At 38.7% G+C, this 25,038-nt stretch overlaps 1 protein-coding gene across 1 annotated transcript in view; it reads left to right on the top strand.

Annotated features, from left to right (window-relative positions):
• LOC124165760 (organic cation transporter protein-like) overlaps window positions 1-13,163 on the top strand; it is a 61,314-nt gene extending 48,151 nt beyond the window's left edge. The window contains exons 6-11 of the mRNA XM_046543250.1: window positions 1,814-1,979; window positions 2,593-2,699; window positions 4,258-4,475; window positions 6,796-6,980; window positions 9,214-9,369; window positions 12,435-13,163. Coding sequence (XP_046399206.1) covers window positions 1,814-1,979; window positions 2,593-2,699; window positions 4,258-4,475; window positions 6,796-6,980; window positions 9,214-9,369; window positions 12,435-12,482 — 880 coding nt within the window. The 3' untranslated portion in view covers window positions 12,483-13,163. The remainder of the gene's footprint in view (window positions 1-1,813; window positions 1,980-2,592; window positions 2,700-4,257; window positions 4,476-6,795; window positions 6,981-9,213; window positions 9,370-12,434) is intronic.
• The last annotated feature ends 11,875 nt before the right edge of the window (window positions 13,164-25,038 follow it).

Genomic DNA, 25,038 nt, shown 5'->3' with positions numbered 1-25,038 from the left:
TGTGATATTGATAGAAGTTGCCTACACATTAATCCTTTCCTGCCAGCACCGACAATTAGAAAACATTTTCCGTGCTACAAGTAGCATGAGAATATTTTAAACCTCTCTGTATGGAGCTCTTTTTTGGGGTCGAGTTACCCTGGTACTTTCGTCCCTCTGGTTTGGGACCCAGCTCAAAGGGGCACACGTCCCTTTTACCCAGGCCACTGGACTACACCCTCTAACCCATCATCATAGGCAGATCTAGGGGGGGCATGAGGGCGCGTACCCCCCCAGACCCTTAAAAAATATGCAAGATTTTTAATACCGTCCCATTATCATTGCATTAGTTTTGTATTACGAGGTATCTTTGTGCACCCCCAGAACACAATCCTGGATACGCCGCTGCCTATCATAACACGAATCCACAGTCAACTTATTGCGTTACCGGTGTTTTATCAACCAAAAATTGTATTTGGTTTTCAATAACTTACTCTTCTAAAAGGATTACTAACATTTTTTAAGGATTGTTGAATTTTAAACATATTTCTAGTGTTAATAACAACAAAGTTAGTAAATGAAAGGTAATAAGGCTATAAGTCCGGAAGTATGTTATTTCTTAGGTCAAAATTTCATTTTAAAATTGCTTAAGCACAGAACAAAACGAAGAATTAATTTCAAAGTATAAAAAAATTGTAGTATAGAACAAAATATATCATTGCAAAAATTACTGACAAAATAACCACCTTGCAATGGATTCCTGCAGTGAGGATGATCATAATTGAGTGGGAGGGTCAGGCTTTATTGCCGAGGAACAGCCCTAAGGACCCGCTAACCTGGGTCTCAGGCCAAGGCTGAATGCATCAGACAATTTCTATCTCAGCAGTCACTTCCCTTCCCTTGCATCGGCCAGAGCCGACATCCAGTCATCTTCGTTGAAAAATCCACGAGAGCTATACCCGACCCGGATACAGGCCTCTGCATATGAAAATGCCCGTCAGCTCCACCCAACATTCCATAAGGTATCCACGTAATTTAAAGTTTAGTTTCTGGGATTCGAAAATGGAATTTTGGTATGAACGCTGAAGTGAACACTCCAATCCCATCCTTCTTATTTCATCTTGAAAGTTTCATTTATCCTACAGACCACCTCCTGATTAGAACTTCCTTAATTGTCATTTTCACCATATGTTACGACAATGAAATGGTTGGTCTTTGGGGCAAGGGATGGCATACAGATGCCTGGAGAGATGTGAATGACTGAGTGGTGCCCCAGAAGGGGATGGACCCCGTTTGGGGTGCCCGGGCAGGGGGTTGTATTGTTAAGGTTGCCTTGGAAGGGGAAGGGAGAAGAGACAATAGTGTGTGTGTGAAGGGACTGGAAGGGATGACAGTATAAGCAACAGTCACAAAAGAGCTAGGGTCGGTGTACAGTGCCTACTCCACGAATGTACGAACGATTCCAAAACAGCAGTAATTATAAAAACTATACTATACCTATATAAAAACTAAAATACAGTCCATTTTAAATCTACAAAGTTTTATGTATGTTGACAATCCGAAGGTGCAACACCATCCATTTCACTTTCTACATCCTCTCCTACACCCACATCACAAATTCCTCTGGCCTTTTCTTGTTCTCCTCTCTAAGCGTTCACGTTCCAATCCATGGAATTATGAACTATGTTCCACATAAGACCATTTACCATTCTTTTCATTGCACATTTACTCTATGATTTTCTCAATAACTCTTCTCTATTCATAAAAGACTCATTTGGTGCATGACATAGGATATTTTTCTGACTTTTCATTTTTTTCTCTTGCTGAATTCCAGGTTGATTCCAGAATCTGTGAGGTGGCTAATGTCCCGTGGTCGATTTGAGGATGCCTCAAGTGTGGTGCACAAAGCAGCGACTCGCAATGGTGTTCAGTTGTCAAATGTAGCATTGTCTATGTTTAAGTCTTCATCAGACTCAAATGGAACTCCTCAAACAGAACGTGTGAGTATGATTTTATGGTTTGTAACCATCATAGCCATTGATGGCTTGAGTAAATAGGGACAGCTGCCTCTTAATGCGTAATATGAGGATATGATTTTGGAACTGAAATGCCAAACAAAAACGTTAAAAAATGGGAAATGAATTCCAAAGAGGGTAGACACTAGAATTTTTTTTCCATAAATGATGGCATCAATAACAATTGTCTTGCATCGAAAATGCCCAAACATGTGTGGGAGTAAAATTGAAATTTGTACCTGCCGTGCGAAAGGATCTAATCTCATGGAGTGCGTGTTTTTTTTAAGTTCTCTGAATATTTGCTTATGGTGCATTTATAAATGGTGCATATGCAGTATACTGCTTCACATTGAGTATTTTGCATTGAGTCAATTCATATGCAAATCAAACTATCACTATCAGAATTATAGAATTTATTTTGTTTCATCATATGCTTATGAGTTTTTGTTCCGAAGACATCAGTAAATGGTGAATGTTGACCCAGTTTAATATGAACTTATAATATTTATTTTTTTATTTTTTGCTCAACCTTTTTCATAACACATTTTTATGGTTTATTTAATGCATAATTATTGATGATGACCAAACTCTATTTTAGGTGGAATCAAGTGATGATATACCTGATGGATTTCAATTCAAATTAATCAAAGAAATGCTAACATCAAAGATACTCGTTATACGTCTTTTGGTGAATTTTGTATGCTGGTGAGTGGCTGCTTATTGAATAGATTATGTATCTTCTTATTGCATACCTCCTGAAGAAAACCTTACTCATCTTCTCTAATTTGTATTAATAGCTAAAATTGGTGGTCCATCTAGAAAAAATTAAAATCTTTAGTTTCATTAACCACTTCTTTTTTCGCATTCCTTTCATGAATAGTACTTGAAGGTTTGATAAAATGATTGAAAAAGTAGCCTGGCCGACTTTTACTTTATTCTTAAAGCTTCACAGGAGCAAATACTTGTTATAATTGAATATAAAATATTCTATTTATATAAATTAGAGAACTGCCAGAAATCTTTGCTGCCCGACGTACTCCATAAGTTTGCTTGTGTGAAACATACTCTCAAGGATATGTCGGCCTCTTTCTCTCTTGCCCATTGTGTAAACCATATTTTTTGCGTTTTTCTTTGCTCCATCAATTGCTGAAATTCCACAAGTAAAATCAAAACATGAGTACAGAGAATCCACTTTACAAACACCAAACCTCGTTACTATTGCTCAACACTTATACTTAAGAGAAAAGAACAAAATGAATTCATAATGACTGGTATACTTACTGATGCAATATAAAATTAACATAAATAGATGGTATGAAACAAAAATATCTATTCATCCTCCCCATTTTAAATTTCATGATAATGTGCTTAACTCAAATATGTGCCAATATTTCATTTTAGTATTGATGCCATAGATAAAATAATTTATTAGATACTTTGAGCGGTTAGGTTAGTGATTGGACATGGACTGTATGCACAACATAAAGCTTTTAGTAGACAGATACCAAGAATAGCTCGCGGATGTATATTGATATTGTCCTGAAAATTTACAAATTTGGATGAGTGGAACTCACAGTAAGGATGTTCTCCTTACAAATTTTAATCATGTGTGACATATGATTACAATGTTGCACTAATTGTTTTCAATGGAATGCAACCTGTAAAGATTTTTTAATAGTACACTGAAAAATCATTTTTGTCATATTATTAATGGTCTATTTTTAGGTTACGGTAAAGGCAGTTAAAAGCCTTGTATTTCCAAGTATTTTAAGATGAAAAATGTGCTATGTAGTAATACTCCCACAGCTAATGCAGTAAAAACAGTAATTGTGTAGGATATACTATAATTGACTCATGATTCTAGTAATTTTCCATTTAATTTATGGAAAGATCTTCAAGGAATTCTTTGACTTCTATCAAATACAGATTACATATTTGAAATACATAATCCATTTCCTGTATAACAAAAACATTGAAACAAACTACTCAAGGAATGATATATGCCTCTCAAATTGCTTAAGAATCACCTTGAGGTGAAATACTCAATACACAAATGGTTGTGTATTCCATGAAAGAATAATTAACTGTTTCTCTTGCCAATACATGTGAGATTAATATCTGTTTAAAAGGATATGCGCACATAAAAATTTGTATTTCTTTTCCAAATACTGTATATTTTGATAGTGGTGCATGTAGTAAGTATTTGAGAAATATTTTCTGCTCAAAGTGCCCTTGACTACATTAAAATATTTCTTTTTCACAGGATTAGTTGCACGGTTGTCTACTATGGTTTGTCACTTGGGTCTGTGACTTTGTCTGGTGACAAATACATGAATTTTGCAGTTACTGCATTGGTGGAGGCACCTGGTAATATCATCGTTTGGCCCATGATGGAATGGGTTGGTCGAAGGAAAACTCTGTCAGCAACTCTCATTTTGGCTGGAATCCTCTGCATTGTTGTACCATTTCTATCACATGATGGTGAGATTCGATTTGCTGATGTATTGATTCCTTTGAATTCTTTCCATACTGAATGAAAGAGACAATATTTCAGCCCAATAGTGAAAGTGTTAAGAGTTTAAAGTAGATTGGTTGATAAAGTAGGTTGATAAAGCCAGATTTATTGGAATATTTTATAGTGCTTCTGTACATAGAAATTATTTTTAGATTGGATTCATTTGGAGAGGTGGTACTTTTTGGAGGAGGATATTCTTAAGACTGTACCTCCCAAGCTTTTCAAGTATGGGTTAGAGGCCTAAGTCCCCCCACACTAGCTATGGCTTTATTTTTATAGTACACTAGCACTGTTCAAGCTAAACCCTTTCAGGCAAAAATAATAGCTGAGGCAAGTGTACCTACTATATTTGCGAGCCGAAACAAAGTGTCTGACTCCTGGCAGGCAAAAGCCTAAGCTTTTGAAAGGTGATAGCATGTTTAGCGCTGAGGTGCTACCGTGCTTATGTTGAGCAAATAAAAAGAGCACAAAATATCAATACAAAAATTTTGATGCGTAACAAATTACTGCTAGTGTAAACTTGAAAAACTAAATTGACTCTATGATGGCCGTGGATTTTTGCTGTCGTTTCGCACAAGAGGTGAGGGTCCTTTTCCAACTGAATCGGGGACACTACTCCTCAGCTAAGGACACCAAATCCCTGCTCCCATTCTTTTAGGGTTCCAAGGGTCATACCGGGACTTTAAACTAATCAAGGGCGAACACCCCTATGCATAGGCGGATCCAGGGGGGGGGCACGGGGGCACATGCCCCCCCCCCCCCCCCAGACCCTTAAAAATATGCTAGATCTTTAATACGGTCCCATTATCATTTCATTCGTTTTGTAGGACGAGGCCCCCCCCTGAACCAAATCCTGGATACGGCCTTGCTTGTGCCCCTCCCAGAAAGAAATCCTGGATCCGCCCCTGCCCCTATGCGTTCTATGTCCGGGCCTGCTCTCTGGCTGTGGTGCTGTGCGCACGATTTGGACTGCTTGTGGCACCATATGCTTAGCAGTCCAGCAACACCTTGTCCGGTAGTGTCTAAAAATATCCACAGGGAAGAATGAAGCCTCGGTAGCTTCACTGACTAAAGCACTTGACCGGAAATCGGTGGATCCAGGTTCGAATCCCAGTCAAGGCGGATGATTATTTCTCTGTCGATCTTTCGCACCACTGGTTACTTCTTTATCCAGGAAGAATGAGTAGCCTTGCATGTAGCCTTAGCATGAGTAACCTTGGATGAAATGTTTTCCCATAGAAAATTGTATATATATGTATTTTTTTCAAATTATATCTCTTTGAATAGAATTCAAATGGTTCACCTTCCCAGTGAAACATCATGTGCTGCATTCATTTAGGGGCACACAAGATGAAAAAAGTGGGAAATTAACAAATATTCATGCACACGTAAGAGGTACATCCATTCTTGTTCAACCTAATAGCACCTATTTTTTCAGTAGGGGGGGAATAATTGTACGTGTCATGTTTTCACATATTCTCCTTGATAATTTTCATATGCTAAAAGTCTCTCATTTGTTCATTATTTGAGTAGAATATTCTCATCACTGGGCAGTATGTAGTACCTCGTAGCAGCTCCATTTTTTCTGCCCTTTTCTTTTATCAGCCAATGACAATAGGGTAGTTTCCTTCATCAAATAAAACGAAAGGCATTGATTGCGATTTGTTACCCACCATTAGTGTCTTCATAATATACAAATTATTTGGTTATAGAAATACCGGTTTAGACGAATGGTAATGGTCAATTTTATCCTCATTTGAAAAAGGCCAGATTGGTGCCCATGCGATGCCACTCCACGTGACGTCACATGGACCTAGATGCTACACGAGTAGATAGGAGTTTTACATCATCTGAGATTACCAATGCATGTATGAGGCACAGAGCTCAGGGAAACATACCTTAATAATCACCTATTAAAACTGCCTAAGGTCGGAAAGTTTCCTTCGTTTGATAAGGTATTAATAATCCTTATTTAAGCCAAGTGCTACCTGCTAGCAGCCTGCATCGTATCAGCGCTCAAAGCCTCGCCCCAAGGTCACCTCATATGGCGACAGGGGGAACCAGACTGATGTTACACGGGGTTTTCCCAGCATTCAGATTTAGCCGTTGCGTTTTCGCGTGCTTGAAAGTTTTCACTTTTCGTTTAATCGCAAAAAATAGATATCGTCATTTAAAAATCTAAAAGCGTAAAATGGGTACTCCGGAAGTAATAATCTTTCGATTTAGGCAATAAAAAAATAATAGGAAACCATCCTATTATTTCATGTGTATTCTTTTTCTTTACAGAAGAGTTGCAATGGCTAGTGACCACTTCCTTCATGCTGGGGAAAATTTTTATCACGGGATCCTTTAACGTTCTTTACACTTATTCATCGGAAATGTTTCCCACTGGCCTTCGAAGCTCTTCACTTGCAGCATGTTCAACGTTTGGCAGAATTGGATCCATGCTGGCTCCGCAAGCTCCACTTCTAGTGAGTAGTTAACTGATAGTGCCTGAAAAGCTGTTACCATAGGAGAACCTACTTTTCCTTCCCATGCATTTTCTCTATAGAGCTTAATATTTTAGCGTTTGAAATATTTTCAGGGTGTGTATGCTATGCAATATATTTTGCAGGATCTTATTTGTTGAATTGGTCAAGGGCTTTCCAATGTATGGGACTATATCAATTGTTATGGCCTTCACTACCATTGAGTTTGAGATTTTTTTTTCTTTCCATGTATGGAATAACCTCCTGAATGTCTACTGCTTAGTGTATGTTGAACCCAGGTAACGTTGTGACAGAAAAACTCTTATTTGGTTCACAGAATAGGTATTATTGTCAAGCTACCTATGATTAGACAACTTGGTCACTTTCAAAACCTTGAAAATGACATAAGTTGCTTAAGATGAATGAAAATTGAACTTTGTTTTTCCACATATATATGTATTTATTTAAATACAACCGCAGTTTCGACGCACTGCATCATCCTCAGGCGAGGAGTACAATGAAAGATCGTCTTACATACCTAGCCATATAAACCAGAGTAGTGGGGGGGGGGGGGTAGTCAAGAGGTAGGGGGAGGTTGGGAGGGAGGAGGGTAGGTTTTCCCTGGTTGTAAAAGCCAAGGGGATGTGAGAGGATGGGGAGGTAGGAAGGGTCGATGCACCCAAGCTGACCAAATGCAGTGAAAGGTGGGCAAGGAGTGAGAGGTAGGGGAGAGAGGGAAGAATACAATAGGACATTAACCGAGTACAAAATTTTCAATGTTTGTGAGCATAGGCGGGGGTGGGAGTGGGTTAATGTTGAGGGAAAGGGGAAAGGGAAATCACTAATGTGTGATGGTATGGGGTTGATGGAAGAGGGAGAGGTTGAGGAGTGGGGAACGGGAAGCATACAGAAGGTCATTAACAATATCACAATTGCATCTCACACATTTTAAAATTTCAACTTGCTCCAGAGCATCCAGCCTGGGGCCTTTTTTTTCACAATGTAGGATTTCCAAGGAAAAATCGCTGGTGTCGCCTTTGTCTAACGGGTGTTTAGCAAAGTTGGAGTTGGCATTGTTATGTTTAAAGTAAGCTACGTGCTCTCTTAGTCTTTCTCTGAATTTCCAGCCAGTTTGTCCTATGTACACTGCAGAACACTCGCACTTAAGTTTGTATACACCACTTTTTTCTAGACTTGGGATGACGTCTTTGGATCTTGAGATAAAACTCCTTAGATTATAATTATTATAGAAGGCAGGTCTGATGTGATTTTTTGGGAGGGATTTGGTGGCTAGTAGGTAGTACCTCTTTCCAAATGAATGAATCAGGAAGTTTTTATGTTGGGATTGCCGCTTTTAAATAATTAGCACACATTTAAGAACATGGATACTTGTAATTCTTATGTTATACAAGGGGTTATCTCACAACGCATACCTACTTCCTTCATACTAGCTCATAGAGATTTGAAAAAGGAAAAAATAAATAAATACCCATTCAATTATAATTATATGTACATATAATAAACCAAAGTGTTTTTTTCAATTGCGTACATAGAAAATGTGGGAAAAACACGCAAAAGTAGCGCGAGAAGTTCGCATTTGTAGCCGCGGGGCGCTGGCCAGAACATCCTAATCCATTAACATGCAGTTATATGAAGAGTGGTAGAGGTGGGGGCTGCTGGTGCCATGACGCTTCTAAGCTTGTGCCTTATGGAAGTCTTGGGATGCCGTCCAAACATGCGCAGAGCGACGTATCTAGCGAGTCGACATCGCCGCTACAGCTGGTGGCATTATAATCTGGCATCTACTTGGTGCTGCAGTGTTGCAGAATACCCTGTTATGGTTTAAATTTTATTATTATAAATATTTAAGTTATATTATTTTAAATTAAACAAATTTAATACCTAGATAGACTTAAAAACTCACTAAAATGCACAAAATAGTAAAATATTTTGACCCCCTGGTGAAGTGTGCTCCCCCCCAAATATTTGACTCGCGAGCCGCCACTGGTGCTTCACCTCCCCTCCAAAGTTCCCCCTCCACAGCCCCTTTCTTCTCCACTCGCTAGAGTTCCGCTCATTCAGGGAACCATTCAGTTTTAACCAGATTGTGACCTCTTTCCAAATGAATGAATCAGGAAGGACTCCTCCAAAATTTTTTCTGGCCTGACTGTTGATGAATGAAACCCTTTTAGGCAATGAAATTCTTCACAGTTTTAATATTAATATTTTTCTACAGGCAGTTTACGGTGCAAGCCTTCCATACATAGTGTTTGGCGCAATGGCATTGATTGCTGGGTTCTCGTCACTCATTCTGCCCGAGACACTCAACCAGAATCTCCCAGACACTGTTAAGGAAGCCGAGGAGTTGAGTTGGAGGAACACGAAGAAGAAGGCAAGCTCACCTCAGACCTGAGAGTGAAAGACTACTCCATCGTCCTTCCTCCTTCATAAGTCCACCATATTGGTGATCCAGTGATATTTTCTATTCAGTTTCATGTTTAAATACAGACCTTACAATGTTCCTTCAAAGTATTGACAAGCACTGCAACTATGAATGCAGTTTACAGGGATAGTTGTATTACCTGCATCTGACATGTTTTGACCCTTTTACTGCCAGCCCATTTCAGGTACGAAGACTGCCAAGGCTATTTTCCAGAATTTGCAACATTTCAGATTTTAAAAATTTCAGCTAATTAATTTTATTTTATATGTCTAGATTTTTTCTCAATTCGTAAGATAAACATAATTCTATCTTCTTACCATAGATAGAGTATGGGGGTTTACTTAAATTACAGTCATTGAAAAGGCCATAAACACGAAAAAAAGTGAAATAAGTCAGGCCGATATATCGGTTGGGAGTAAAAGGGTTAAATTTCAGCCAATGTAATGGAAAATGTATCCTAACTTTTCGTCATTCCCATTGCCCTGTATTTTCAGGGAAAGATTTTTCGTATGCTTAAGTATAAGGTTGTCATGTGATTGGAGTTCATTGTATCATTGATGTTTCAATATTTGTTGAATGAAATCTCAGTTGATTGACGTTACAAGTTTCAGGAGCTTGACTGCGCAATAATTCAGCAGAGGAATACTCATTCACTATGATCTATGGATACAGATGAAAGTGAATATAGTCCTTCCTCTGGCTCACAAGGTTTTTGAATTTAGATTGCATTTTTCAATGACTGCATGAAAATTTACTATTGTCTAGTCCGCCATGGTTGTTTCCTGAAATTTGTAAAACCTAAGTGTTTTTTCTGAGTTCAAGCATCTTGACAGCCATTGGGCAGTTGTGCACCTTTAGTGCTCGTTTAGTACCTGTTTTAGTTTTCAGTATTAATTGTACATTCATATTTCTGCATCATGAGACTTGTTAAGCACAGTAAGTACGCATTTAGCAGATAATCATTCATTCCTGAACTTCTTCGCTCCTAAATTTTCCATTGCGTATTCTTTTCACACATTCTCACCGTGATGAAGTAAATCCTTTATTTCCTTTCATTTTATTGCCTGTAGTCGTCAGGGTGAAGACTGGCTTGGTGGATATTTTTATGCTAATCTTTTTTTCCAATATTTGCTTGACTTGACACGTACACTCGTCATAAGTTATCATAGAAAATTTCCATTACAGCAGTTTCCTGCCCTTCAACATCTTTGGTAATTTTACTATTCATATGCCATTCACTACAGTTCATTAAGTTTTTGTGCTTCTTTTAAATGTATCTGTTATCTTTACATATACATATATTCTTTTCAGCGACTTCTTTTGAATAGATCCTCTTTTCAGTGCCATTCAAACCTTTTCTTTACTGCTCTGCCAAATATATTTTCTTCTGGTTTTATTTTTATCTTCTAAGCAGAAGTTCATTTCACTCTATTTAACCAAAATATACTTAATACTCCTTGTATTCAATTATCAAAATGTATTATTTTATTCTCAGGTTTCCAGTTTTATAGTTTCTATGTCTACACTCACGCTCTCCCAGTGATCACTTGGTGTTATTACTAGAACTTACCTTGGCTCTGTTCATGCTGTCTCTCTCTGTTTCATATTAAAAATAATTATTTGATTTGATTACTAGTGCCTTTGAATTGTGGTATTATTCATTCTTAAAACAGCTTTATTCTTTGGATTCAAACTCCAAGTTTTTTTAGCTGTTATATCATTGGGAGAGAAAATTCATAAAAATTCAGTGTGTACATGGATAGAAAGGTTATATGGTGGAAACCTATTCATGTTCCCAAAGTATTATATTGTACTGTAAATGGAGGCAAAATCTTACGAGGCAAAGATGACCTCATTATTGTTAACTGGACATGGAGGTAATAATATAATGCGGCATAACCACAATAGCAAAGCTAAAGGCCTGTATGGGTATTCAAGCTTATTGGCCCTTTAATTATAATCTGTTTGCTTGAAGAGGAGGTGCATTGAAAAAATAACTGTATCATTGAAACAAAATGCTAATAATACTCTTGATCAGTTTACTGCCAGCAATACTTTGTTTTGTGTCGTGATGCAGGCCTATTTAATTTCCTTGCCCCGTCCCACCTTCTCTGGTTCATATTTTAAGATGTGAAAGTGTCAAGAGACAAGCAAGGTCTCTTAACCAAGACATTGGCAAGTTAATGCCAATTCTCCTCTCAGTTGATTAGGTATTGATTTATGTAATAGAAATTTCAGAGAGATTTTCGAACCAAATTTAATTAGCATTTGGATTCAGTGTCTATTTTAGCAGGGGCGGATCCAGGATTTTTTTCTGGGAGGGGCACAAGCAAGGCCGTATCCAGGATTTTGTTCTGGGTGGGGCACAAGGATACCTCGCAATACAAAACGAATGCAATGATAATGGGACCGTATTAAAAATCTTGCATATTTTTGAGGGTCTAGGGGGGGCACGTGCCCCCGTGCCCCCCCCCTGGATTCGCCTATGTATTTTAGCACAATTTGCTACATAAAAGTTTATGGAAAAAGTCATACTTCCCTACTATTACAGAGGCATAAATTGGATATTTTAACTTTTACAAATAGTGTATGTACATACAGTGTTATGAAATTATTTTTTGTGTTGGCAGTCCCTCAGATTACTCCGAAGCTTATGCCTTTGCCACGTGGTACCACAAAATGCTTTTTTTTCCCATACTAGCTCTAGTACACTTAATGTAACATTGAATTTTTTTTTGTTAAGATTCTTCAATATCTGGTTGAGTGAAGAGAAAATAATCTTGTTGACTTCCATTGTTGAAATTTACACTATTACCTATCAGATAGGATTTTACTACTAAACATAAACTTTCTAAAAAAATTCGATAAAAATATGTATCTCATTTCACGATATCTTAATGATAAATATATTAATATGCCTCCACAAAGCCTTTTCACTGTACTAAAACACTTTCATGGAATGAATAAAAAATTGCATTAAAGCAAATAAATTTACCAATGCTCTTTATTTGCAGAAGTTCCTACCAAATTATAAAATTGGATACTCACCAGCAACGCTGTAATATCAAATGAGGACAAACAGAAGTGTGGGACTGGCATTGATAATTTGTTTTCATTTGGAGTTGCATGGGTGGCCTCTGGAAACATGTTAAGAATTTCATTGTCAGGTGCTGTTTATTAATCTTCATTCACCACCTGAAAAAAGGAAATTTGAATAAGAGTACATAAAAGAGATGTTAATGAAATATGCGTGCTCCAACTCCAATAAGTGATGATCCAACAGCAGCTTTAAAGTGTGGGGAGTAACAATGGATTTTCTTTTCTAATATTCCTATCTGAAGCTTAAGTCTTCTGTGGTGTCATTAACATAATTCTCTGCTTATTTATAGAAAATCAAGGCTTTTAAGAGCTTCTTCATTTCTTCAGAAAATTTATATTCCATTTCAACCTGTTTTATTTATCTAGAGCTGTATTTAAAATTTCTGCAATAGTTTTATCATTAAATCATTTGACATTTGCCAATATTGTCAATTGATATCAATTCGTTTAGTTTAATTTATCTATATGAAAGAATAATTCTACTTACTAACAATATCTAAATCTGTTCAAACATGAAAACAATCTCTAAACAAGAGTTGAAGGACATTAACTTACTTGTAAAAAAATGTACATCAATTAAATTTCTTCCCCCCCAGAATAAACTCACTAACAACCTTCTCAGATAACTCTCCTGTCCTTTTTAATCCTCTGGTTTCATTTTACTAACACAGTCTTACAGTTACCTATATATTCTCTGTGGTGATGGATGTTTTTCATTCTCTTTAATTTTTCTACTGAGCCTTCAGAATAGGGTGGTTTCCTATTTTTTTTTAATTGTCTAAATTCAAAGATTATTACTCCTGGACAGGGGCGCAGCCAGGAATTAAGGTTGGGGGGGATTTAGATGCAGCTAATACCGGGGTGTGTGGTGATATGGAATACCCAGCAGTATAAGCTATAGTTGCGAGATTATTAAATTGCGGAATTTCGGAAGCGGAAGATAAACAGTACAAAATGGTGAGTTTTACGGCTTTCTGAGGGATATTTTATTGATCCTCACACATTTCTTTTAGTAATATCAATCCGATTAAATAAAATGGTTTAAACTTAAATATATTTCTGAGCTCTGGGGGGGGGAGGGGTTTAACCCAAAAACCCACCCTCACTGCGCCACTGCTCCTGGAGTAGGTCTTTCATGCTTTTAGATTTTTAAATGACGATATCTATTTTTGCAATTAAGTGAAAAGTGAAAATTTTCAAGCACACGAAAACTCGACGGCTCAACCCGACCCGATTGCATCCTTTTATCGGACAATATGCTGATATACTACAGTAAATACCTACTCCCGCAATATGCTTCTTATGCAAAAAAAATCAGCTTATACTCTGGAAAATGATTCCCAAAAGTTTTCAGTTTCCTGAGCTAAAAAATACCGCCCCCCCCAGAGGTGGATACATGTGGGGGGCCCGCCCACCCTTGCAGGGCCGACTGCATTGCCGAATATTGCACAACCACAATGGTAACTGTTTTATATCATACAATAGCATTGTCTTGAATATGTCCATAATTAAATTAAATGAAACTATCTTTAACTTTGCATGTGACTAGATTATTTTTTCATTATTATGAATGTAAAGGAATTTCAAGAAATCTTTTGCACCTATCGCAATGAAAACTAATCAGTTTTCAGTTTCTTGATGTTCTAGTAAGAAAAAGGCAAGACGGAAGCTTGGGACATTCGGTCTTTAGGAAGAAGACCCACACAGACAGGTACTTAAACGCGGCATCACACCATCACCCGCGTCAGAAGTCCTGCGTTATGAAGACCTTAAGACATAGAGCCCTTGCCGTTTCTGATGAAGATAGCATGGAAAGTGAAATGGAACATCTTACTTCAATTTTAAAAGGAAACGGATATGCTAATTCATTCATTAGGAGAGCTTTGAGGGAAGTCAAGGCCCCGATGGAGAAAATGAAACCAAGTGCTTTTGCAGTTCTGCCTTACATATCAGGAACAACGAACCGGATTGCTCGCATCCTTGGAAAAGCCAACGTTGAAACCAGGTTTAGCACGTTGAGGAAGATCATAGACCTACTTCCATCCGTCATTGATGCTATTCCCCCATTACAAATGGAAGGTATATATGAGATTCCGTGTTCATGTGGGTCTAGTTACATCGGACAGACCAAACGGAAGATAGTGACAAGGCTGAAAGAGCATGAAAGGGCGCTGAAGGCAAGGCAATGGGAAACTTCAGCTGCCGCTGATCATTTTATGTCGGGGCCAGGACACAAGATCCTCCTGGATGAGGCCAAAGCCATTGCAAGAAAATCTGCATATTATCCACGGCTTATTAGAGAGGCAATAGAAATTTCTAAACGACCTATGAATTTTAACAGGGATGATGGATATAATTTAAGCCATGTGTGGAAGAGATATATTTAGAAAATTTAATAACAATATCCCACTTTTCATCTTCCTTTTATAGTAGATGTTTTAAAGAAGTTGGAGTTTATTTTATTTTTATTTACTTTTTTAAATACCTTGACAACCATGGACCAGTTTTTCCAACGGTACGATAGATGTTTATATTTTAATTCTCCTGACGACGTTCCCAGTAAGTGGAATGAAACGTTGAGACAAATATTAAGCATGCAGACGTACTCCCGAAAATGGATTGTAATAGTGAAAACTAATCAAGTCATGCGCAAAGTTTAAGAAAGTTTTGTTTAAACTGATTATACACATACAGAAGACAAATCCCATCATATGATGTAAAAAAGTTACCATTGTGGTTCTGCAATCTTAGGCAATATAGGCGGACCCTTAAGGGGATGTAAAAAAATAGTGAAGCTGTATCATTTTACCTGATGGGGTGTTCATTTCCTTTTGTACTGCTGCTCTGGAACTTCTCTGATGATGCCTGCCCAACAGAAATCTCCCAGCATACACTGTGTCCATTTGCCAGCATACCTTTTTTCTATGTTCACGATTTCTTGATGGAAGCGTTCCCCCTGCTAGGCACTACGAAATTTAGAGAACAATCTTCCCCGTTTTACCATTCACAAAGACTTCCATGACAACAACTGTAACAGAATTCAGATGTCCAAGAGTTGTCTTGTTCACCAATTTAACACGCGAAATAAAGTTCATAAGATGTACTCAAAATTGCAGTCATCTCTTTCCTTTGGTCTTTGAATGTTAAATCCCCACAGGCGTAACAAAATGAATTGGGATTAATTTGCAAGATCGCGTCATGATCGCGAGAAAACATTTTATCGCTCGCAAAATAACACACTAAATCAGATACACCACTAGAGAAATAAAGAAAGAACATGGGAGATTATAACCCGACACGCACGAATGAGGGTGACTGAATAGACTACTGGTTTCTTTAAAAAATGAACATCAGCAAGTGCAACTGCCAAGACACATGAAGACTCATTGCAACGTGTCAAGCGTGTCAAAACATGTGGTGAGTAACTTTTACAATGTACTTGACTGCATTTGACTGGATCGCAAGACCGCCAGAGCTACTGGCTCCATGTGTTCCTTTCTCTAGGAAATGTTTGGGACAAAGAGCGCCAAGTCGACGAAAACGACGTCAATAGCATGTGCGTTAGGGCGGATCGGAAAAATCGATTTTTTTCAAATCCGTCTGGCCCAATGAAAAAAAAAGTTGGGAGACCGATCGAAAATAAGGCCTGAAATATTGAGACCTCTACTAACCCCTGACCCTTGCTCAAATGCCACTTAGAGGGGGGGGAGGAGGGTCAAAAATCGAAAAATTAAATTTTTTATGGTCATTCCCTGTAGATTTTTCCGAGTTACATTCCTTCAGATGAATAATTTAATGCATTTTGACGTTCCTGCCACCGTTAAGCCACTAAATGCCTAATTTGAGTGCGCGCCCGCGAAGATATTCCAACGCCCACGCAGCGTCGCGGATAGAGGAGCGGCAGGCCGATCCCGTCCCCTCCCCGCTCGCTTCTTCCCCTCCCACGCCTCGAATTCAGCAAAATTCATCCCGCTTGTGCTGCTAGGAAGGCACTCATCTTTGACCATATAAATCGGCTGATGGTAGAAGGTAAAAAATAATTTATAGTGAGACGACTTGTCCTTATTTTTGCGCCTCGTCGGCGTTAAACAAATCGACGTTTCCAACTTTTAGAGAAGTGATGAAATATTTTCGTAATATTCGCGATATTTTTAGATCGGAGACCGCCGGAAAGGAGCCTGCGATCTATGAAGAGGCCCTCCGAGAGACTAGAAAGGTGTGCAAACTATGGACACGCGCTTCTCTTCTATAATGTCCAAGAGTTGTGACTATATGATTTTGGATGGAGGCCGCTCGCGTCCCCTCCCCGCTCACCTCTCCCACGCCCTAAATTCATCAATATTCACACTGAGTGCGTCTTTCTTCGTTATCAGAATTAATATATGATGTTTCAGCATCTTCTGTGAATTAAATCGCGAAAGAGTTACTCAATTATCTGCTTTCCAGTCTTTTCTGTTGTGTCGTTCCTCGTCTTTCCCTGCTGTCAACAAAGTTCGTGTGACCTCTTTCACGAATCTTTCGACCGCATGGGTAATAAAAGGAATATTTAACTTTAAAGTTGAACGTTGCTCACACGAATTTGGAATTTCCACAACGGTAAGGTCAGATTTAATATATCTGGAGGTACCGTGGTCTCTCCCCAATTTATCAGCAGCGAGGCTTCCGTCGAAATTAAAATCTAGCAATAAAAAAATCTCGGGTTGGTTGCCAAACGCGTGTTCTTGCGTACATTTAATATGTTTTCCCCTTTTTTTGGCGTCTCGTCGGCGTTAAACAAATCGACGTTTCCAACTTTTACAGAAGTGATGAAATGTTTTTTTAATCTTCGCGACATTTATGATTTTCTGACTCCCTAGATTCAGAAAATCATAAATGTCATAAAGTACTGTAATCATTGTTGTTATTTTTCCCGAAACAGCCTCGGTCATTATGATTTGGTCTCTGTAGGCTTTTCTTTCCGAAATACGCCTGATTTTTTTACCTTTTTATTAACTCGAAACTTCCATCTTACGGGATCTGAGAGCAGTAGTTCATGCTATGTGATTTCAAGAAAATTTCGCATCTGAGCATCTTTTATCAGTCCGCAATTTTTAATAGTTGAGGTTAAGTGATAGGATGTGTCCCTATACTAGTAAGGGTATATGTGACTGGGAGTCCCTCAAGGAAGTGGCTTGCCCTCGCTGGCCTGTATCCTCGGTCCTCAGAATGATATCCGGGAATAGGATATTTTTACCCTTTAATTGCCTTCCGCCCGACGTTAAAAACTATTGTAGTACCTACCTGGTGATGGGAAAAAAACATTTTTTCCTTACACGTTTTTAAACGTCGAATAAAAAATTTCATAATTTTTTTCAAATTTTTCCCTTTAATGAATTCAATTTTTACCTGGAAAGACAAATTCTTTAATTATTTATGTTTAGATTACTCCTGAGCACTAAAACTATTGCGCTTGACTGCTGATCGAACTTTGGGTGAAGACCGAGGACGAACCCAAAAAACAATCCTCAAAGTGTTAGGTTACCTCCCTACCCTGAATACGTGAAATTCACATGCCTTTTGACTTAGTTCGAGGTGACCTCTTCCTTTATCATTCCAAACCAGCTTTCGGGTTAAATTACTGAGTGAGATTTGTGTTTGTATCAGAGAGTTTATTAGCCGCTTCCTTAACTCAGCTTTATTTACAGAGGATCTAATATCCTCCGGTAGAGTATTCCATATCCCACAAGATGTAAAATGATTTAGCGCAGTGGCGGCTGGTGGTTATTTATCCAGGGTGTGCATTAGAGAACATATACGATAGTGAAAAAGGGCATGAAGTTCAAATGAATACTGCTAAATAGCACTGAATGCATTGACGGACTAGGATCCTGAGCACAGGTAGTGTAGGTGGCAGCTACATCGCTGCACTACCTGCGAGCTTCTCACCAAATATGCGCGTGCGCACTCGCGTCGTGTTGAGTCTGCTCCCAACACCCATTTGAACATGGCATGCTCCCCCCGCTTACCTCGTCCCGCCGGAGCACCTTCAAGCGATCGCATGGACCGAATATGCGTCCGGCGCGATGTCACGAGATCGCACACTTGCGGAGGGAATTCGCCAAGGAGATAGCTATAGCGTTCGGAGCTTCATATCACATCCATAAGTAGACAAGATTTTTATCCTTCTCGTTGTAAAGGAATAGTTATCTTTCATAATTCATTCATCTTTGGGTGTGCACTTGCTAACATGCGTATATGCACGCGCCGCCACTGATTTAGCGTATAAAACAGCTCGCAAAGTTGGTATGATTAGCAGCTCAAGTTTTTCTCTCGTTTTTTTTTATATTTCAAGTTCATTGACGAAGCGTGCACAGCTGTGGGCGAGCAGCGACATGGATTTTTGGGGAAGAGGAGTCATTCCGTGGGTCGTAAAAGACAATTTCAAGTTTATTCTCGAAGAGCACAAGATAAGGAAGGACAAATACAATTACTGTTGATAGTGCTCCCGAAAATCACCTTCACGGGCCGAGAATAATTCTCCACGGGCCGTCGCCTCCAAAACATCGTTTCCACGAAGCCTCTCAAATGCCACGAGGGCAATCACCGACGAATACCTTTGCATGCGCAATTGAAGCCTTAGGCTGCCTCCAACGTGACTCCAATTTTCTCAGAAAATGTCTCGCGTCAGAAGGTCCCTCCTTGGGAACTACTAAGTTTATGGCATTTTCATGAAAATGTCTTATTTCGATCTTTTGATTGTTCGTGGTGTACATAGGTGGTGTGGCATAGGAATAGATTTCCCGTGCTATCGTTCACTCAGTGGTTCAATACGAAAGTTGGTTAGGATCAGGGGCGCAGCCAGGAGTAAAGGCCGGGGGGGGGGGGGGAGGGGGGGTTTAGGTGCAACTAATACCGGGGTGTGTGGAGTATGGAATACCCACCAGGATAAGCGGTAGGTGCGAGATTAATAAATTGCGGAATTTTAAGATAAACGGTTATAAATGGTGAGTTTTGCGGCTTTCTTAGGGCTATTTTATTAATCCTTACGCTATTCCATTAATAATATCAATCCAATCACATAAAATGGATTAAACTTAAAAATTTCTCTGAGCTCTGGGGGGGGGGGTTATCCCCCAAAACCCCCATTCGCTGCGCCACTGGTTTGGATAGGCGAGGTAAGAGCTCGCCCTGAACCAACCCACGGGTATGTGAATTTCACACGTTCAGGGTAGAGGGGTCCAGTTCCTTTCCCTGGCCAAACACACACACTGTGGACTTCGTTTGGGTTTGTCCGAAGGTTTCAACCTGGATATAAACACAGGACCCCTGTATCAGCAGACAAGCGCTCTACCCATTAGAGCCCTGAAGAAATTAAGATTCGTTTGGCGGATTGTGGGAAGATTTTCGGATGAGAAAGTAAAAGAAAGGTGCTATTTCGCTCTCGTCCGACCGCACCTTGAATATGCAGCGAGCGTATGGGATCCGGTGCAGAAAGACTTAATCCGCGAACTGAATAAAATACGAAGGAAGGCTGAGCGTTTCGTCAAAAAATGCTACGGGCGTACAGACAGTGTTACCCAGATGTTAAGCGTATTAGGCTGGGAGCCGTTGGAGACTCGGAGGCTGCGCGCGGCTTAGATTGCTTGAACAATTGAGGATGGATATCTTTAAGAGCGACACAGAGAACATAATAATAGAGCCACACTATATTTCCAGGTCCGATAGAAGCGATAAATTAAGAGAGATGTTTTGCCGAACAGATAGATATGGGAATTCGTTTTTCCCCCGAACGCTAAAGGACTTAAATAATCGCTAGTCCCAACTTCGTTAGAGCACTTCATTTTTTTTAAGCTGTAAACGGCTGGTGTCCGAACACCCCCTGCCACACGCCTTTTAGGCGGCTTTAGGGGTATTATGTCGATGTAGATGTATATATTTTAATTAATGAAAACGTAAATCAATGCAAGGATAAGCTTCTCGTTTTTGTAAAATTTTGTGTATATCATTTCATTTTATATATTCTCTTTTGATTTTTTCTCTGTTACAGAAACGTGCCGTATTTGCGTAGAGACTTTTTTTGTTTTATTTATTTATTATTTTGTGTGTGTGGCGCATCCCATTGAAAGGAGCGCTTGGCGTCTTCATCGAAGGGTCCCACGTTCAAATCCCGGGTGGAGCCCCCGCTCATTCCAAATCAAAATCCTCAATATCAAGAGGTAGCTCAGGAAAGGAACTGGCCCCCTACGCTGGTGAACGATTTTGGCGGATCAGAACGGAACAAGTACGAATGCATGAACCAAATTAGAACAGCCAGTGGCGCAGCGAGGGGGGGGGTTTGGGGGATAAACCCCCCCCCAGAGCTCAGAGAAATTTTTAAGTTCAATCCATTTTACTTATTTGGATTGGTATTACCATAGCGTAAGTAAGCATATACTTACTCTATTTTATTACTAATAGAATAGTGTAAGGATTAATAAAATATCGCGCTGGCACTACACTATTTTGTAGTGTAATTTTAATGACGAAATGTTAAACTGCCACGACAATTATCATTAGGTGTCAAATGTTCAAGTTTTCAAATTGAAAATTCTTCAAATTTGATATCTCCCAGAATCAGCTCTGGGTTAGAAAGAGTTAAATGACTAAACGCTATAATTTCACCGAATAAACAGGGAAATCGTCGATAAATTTTAATTTATTTCATTTCAATCGAGGGATATCGTACGATGAAAGACCCCTGCAGACTGTCAGACAAATCTGCACGTTGCAAAAAAAAGGCTCGGCATTTGGCTTCTTCTTGTATTTTTGTCCATTACGGCCTCAGAAAGCAGGGAGCAGAAACCCATGCTTATTTCACTTACATATACATCCTCTTGGCATGACAAACAATCAATTAAGCCAACAAAAATTGGCGTATGCAATCTGTTGAGACCTGAGGGACTAAGAGCGGAGATTTGGGGACTACTAGCCCGTGACGTCGACAAAAATTTCATTTTTTATATGTCTTTTCGACAATTTCAATCTGAATATGCCATTTGTTTTAGTTTGGAATCTCCCTAGTCATTAATCACGTGTTATACCTAAGTCATAAGAAGATAATTCAGATTATAGCTGAATTTTACACTAGGTAATATGAATAATTATAAGACTGCATATTATAATTGCTATAATCATTTGTAAAAATAGTCGATAAGTGCATTTCAAGTTTATCCTGGAATATCATAAAACGAAATACTTTTGCTCATTTTTACTCAAATCTGTCGATATGTTGGGAAACACACCGCACTGGGCTAAGTGACTTATTAAACCCCCAACTGCTAAGAAAGAGACTGGTATCGCTGCATTCTACATCGAGTTATGGAAAAATCGATTTCGATTAAAATAAAAAATCGAGTTTAAAATGCCAAAGATCGAAGAAATTAGGTTCGAGCCTTGATTTTCGAGTGTTGATCCGAAATCCATTTTCCAACTTCGATCTTGGCCATTTCTTTTTGTTTGATCTCTATGCAAAATTTTAGTGAAATCGAAATGTTCCCAGCGGTGGTCCCAAAACTTTAACGTGTAAATTTGTAAATTTTTACAATTAATAACTCAAGCATCTATTCTAAATATATTTTTTGGGATTTTTTCTACATCTCAGATGTCTATTTTGAGTATTTTTCGAATGTAAAATAATTTTTTTGTGCAAATGTATTTTTTATATTTTTTTGCAAACTGTATTGGTGCTTTTTGTACAAACTAATTTTTCAATCAATCGATTTTTTTATTAAAATTTTGATTTTTGTTGAAAATTCGAGCTTTTCATTTAGATCGAAAAGATTGTTAGAAAAATCGAGTTTCATCGAAATTTTTCCATTTCTATCTGCATTCATCCATTCATAATACCTTAGAGTAAGTATATTCTAGAGGGCTCATGGCATAGGCGGCAATCGTATCGACAGTTTTACTCTCAAAGAGCTGATAGATGGCCCTGGAGTGGCGAGCAAGAGGCGATAGAGTCAGCTTTCAAGGTCGTTTCCTGTTCCTTGCCTCTCCCCTTTCCTTCCCGCCGTCCCCTCTTCCTAACTCTCCGTCAGTATCCCAAGCATCGAAGGAAGGGAAGACGATGTTTGCTTCGGGCTGATTGTGAGAGAAAAAAGGCAGGGTCCTATAGGGATTTCTTTCTCGTCGGGCGAGCTGCGTCTTCCACGAATCCTTCCCTCTTCTCTCTGCTTGGCTTTCCCCATTACTACTGAAAACAGTTTTACAACATACAGCTGTGAATAAGTGTTGAAACTGTCTCATGCACTTCAAACATTGCAGTCTGAAAGCCAAGAGGAGAGAGAGGGAATTTTCAGGGGGGCCCCGGGCCCTTTAAATATATATTCGCAAACTAAACGAATAGGCTATCAGTTAGATAGGGTCACGAAAGTATTCACTCGACCACCACAGGTCTTGATGAAATTGTGAGAGGAAATATGCTCGAATATCGAATGGACGTTGGAGGGGTTTTACATGTACCAGTGTAATACTATGCGAGACAAAATGATTCCATTGACGAATTACTACAGCCTTCCGCAATGCGGTACTGGAACATTGGTAAATTTGAGAGATAATATCGCTGATAGTATTTTGCCGGAAGATATGATACTGAGCCACTTTGTGAAATTTTCTGCACTCCATTTAATAAGGCAAGGAAATATCACCCGGGATTTAGTTCCACGCTGAAACTTTGATGCGAAAGCGGAGACACATTTATGATAATTGGAGTTTTTGGTTTGGAGTTTCTTACTTCAGGAATAAAGGACATATAATATGTAATGGTTTACGAACAACAACATGCGAAAAAAATATACAAAACAATTCACATTTATTCAAATAAAAGCTGGTACCAATTTTGCACAACATTTTAATAAGTTCGACGCGTTTCGGCTCACAGAGCCATCATCTGGTACAAGACTCTGTCTTACATATAATCACCACCTTTATATCTTGTATGATGTCAGGCACGATATGGTGGAAGTTCTTAATATTAGTAAAATTAGACAATGCAATATTTCCACTGACTTTTATTATGACGCTACGCGTTTCGTCGTTACAAACAGCATTATCAAGTGTAGCATAGTCTCAAGAGTTCCTCCTTATATATGTCTCAGTGCTTGAAGGGGTAAGGTGGAGGTTTGGGTGACGAGAAGTGGGGATATTGAAGGTTGTGGGAGATAAAAAACGACCCTACTTAATTCCTAAAATGTTAATTTTTAAAGTATTAAGTATTTTAGAATTTTTTTTAGACCGGCAAGAGCAATCCGACACCGGCGTATAAATTACGCCGCGCGACCGGCCGTGTACCGCCTGTGTACCTTTATATCTGTATCACCTATAAATGTACAAGCTTGAACTAAGACAGCGACTGGTCACCACTTAAATAGGTTGACTTTTTTTAAATCTACCAAAAAGGCTGATTTATTCCTTTCATTCATTGTCAATACTTGAGGAGGAAAGAATTAAATTCTCCAGAAGACGTGGTGAAAATGATTCATTTCACAGGGTTAGCTATAAAAACTTTAAGATTCCATAGAGAAATTAGTTTTTAATGCAGGCATATGCCAAAAAAGAAGAAGATTTAGAAAATCTGGCGAGAATATTGCTGGCACATTTATTAGCTGAGTTTTCCAGAGTTACATCCAGATAAGCTCATAAATATAATTATAAAAGAAATTAAACGAAACAAATATCATTCAAACAAGTCATATTCAATTTCCTTCCATTATAAAGGATGAATTACGATCGAAAATGCTGATAAAATTGATCTAATCGATCTTTTTTCCAACAATGCATAACAATTGGCGACTCTTGGCTACCGTCACTAAGGTAACAATACTTTGAAAAAGTAACTGAAGGAGAGTAGACGGAAAAGAATCAAGCGCTGTATATTAAGCCAAGAAGCACTTAAGGTGACGGAAAGTAAAGGAGAACAGAAGAGCATAGGTTCGCGCCCAAAAAAATGGGATGCTGCTTTGAGTACTAATTCGATAATACCGATGACTACGATAGACTATACGATAGAAAGTAGGAAAAGTTCACGAACTATTATGAGACTACTCATACATTTTCAGTGGATGCTAAAGTATTCTCCTTTAAGAGTGGTTATTTCAATTAGGTTAAAACCACATCGACACAGGGCGCGAGTATTTTTTACCTCGTTTAGGGCTACTCACCTAACTGAATATAAACTCAAGGAAGAAAAGGTGAGTTAATGAGTTTTGTTTTACAAAGTTGACTGTGATCATATAAAGAAAAAATTTAAAGAAATGGTAGGAAAAATAAATCGTCATCTTCGCATGATGTACCCCAAAAAATACAGATTCATATCACTTCATGGATTTGACTTTAATATTACGAATACTATTAAATGGAATACTATTCTTGTTGTGGGAAATGAGTCTCCTTAAAAGTCATGGGGGGTCGTCTGACCGTAAGTCCACGTTCCCACGCTAATTATATCTTTCTTTGTCTTTCCCAGACTCCTGTCAGGCCCTGTTTAGGTGCCCTAGAAGGAGG

This window comes from Ischnura elegans, chromosome 9 (genome assembly GCF_921293095.1).
Source record: "Ischnura elegans chromosome 9, ioIscEleg1.1, whole genome shotgun sequence".
In the NCBI taxonomy this organism is placed as follows: domain Eukaryota; kingdom Metazoa; phylum Arthropoda; class Insecta; order Odonata; family Coenagrionidae; genus Ischnura; species Ischnura elegans.
The sequence above is the reverse complement of the archived record's forward strand: the minus strand, read 5'-3'. Positions and strand labels throughout refer to the sequence as shown.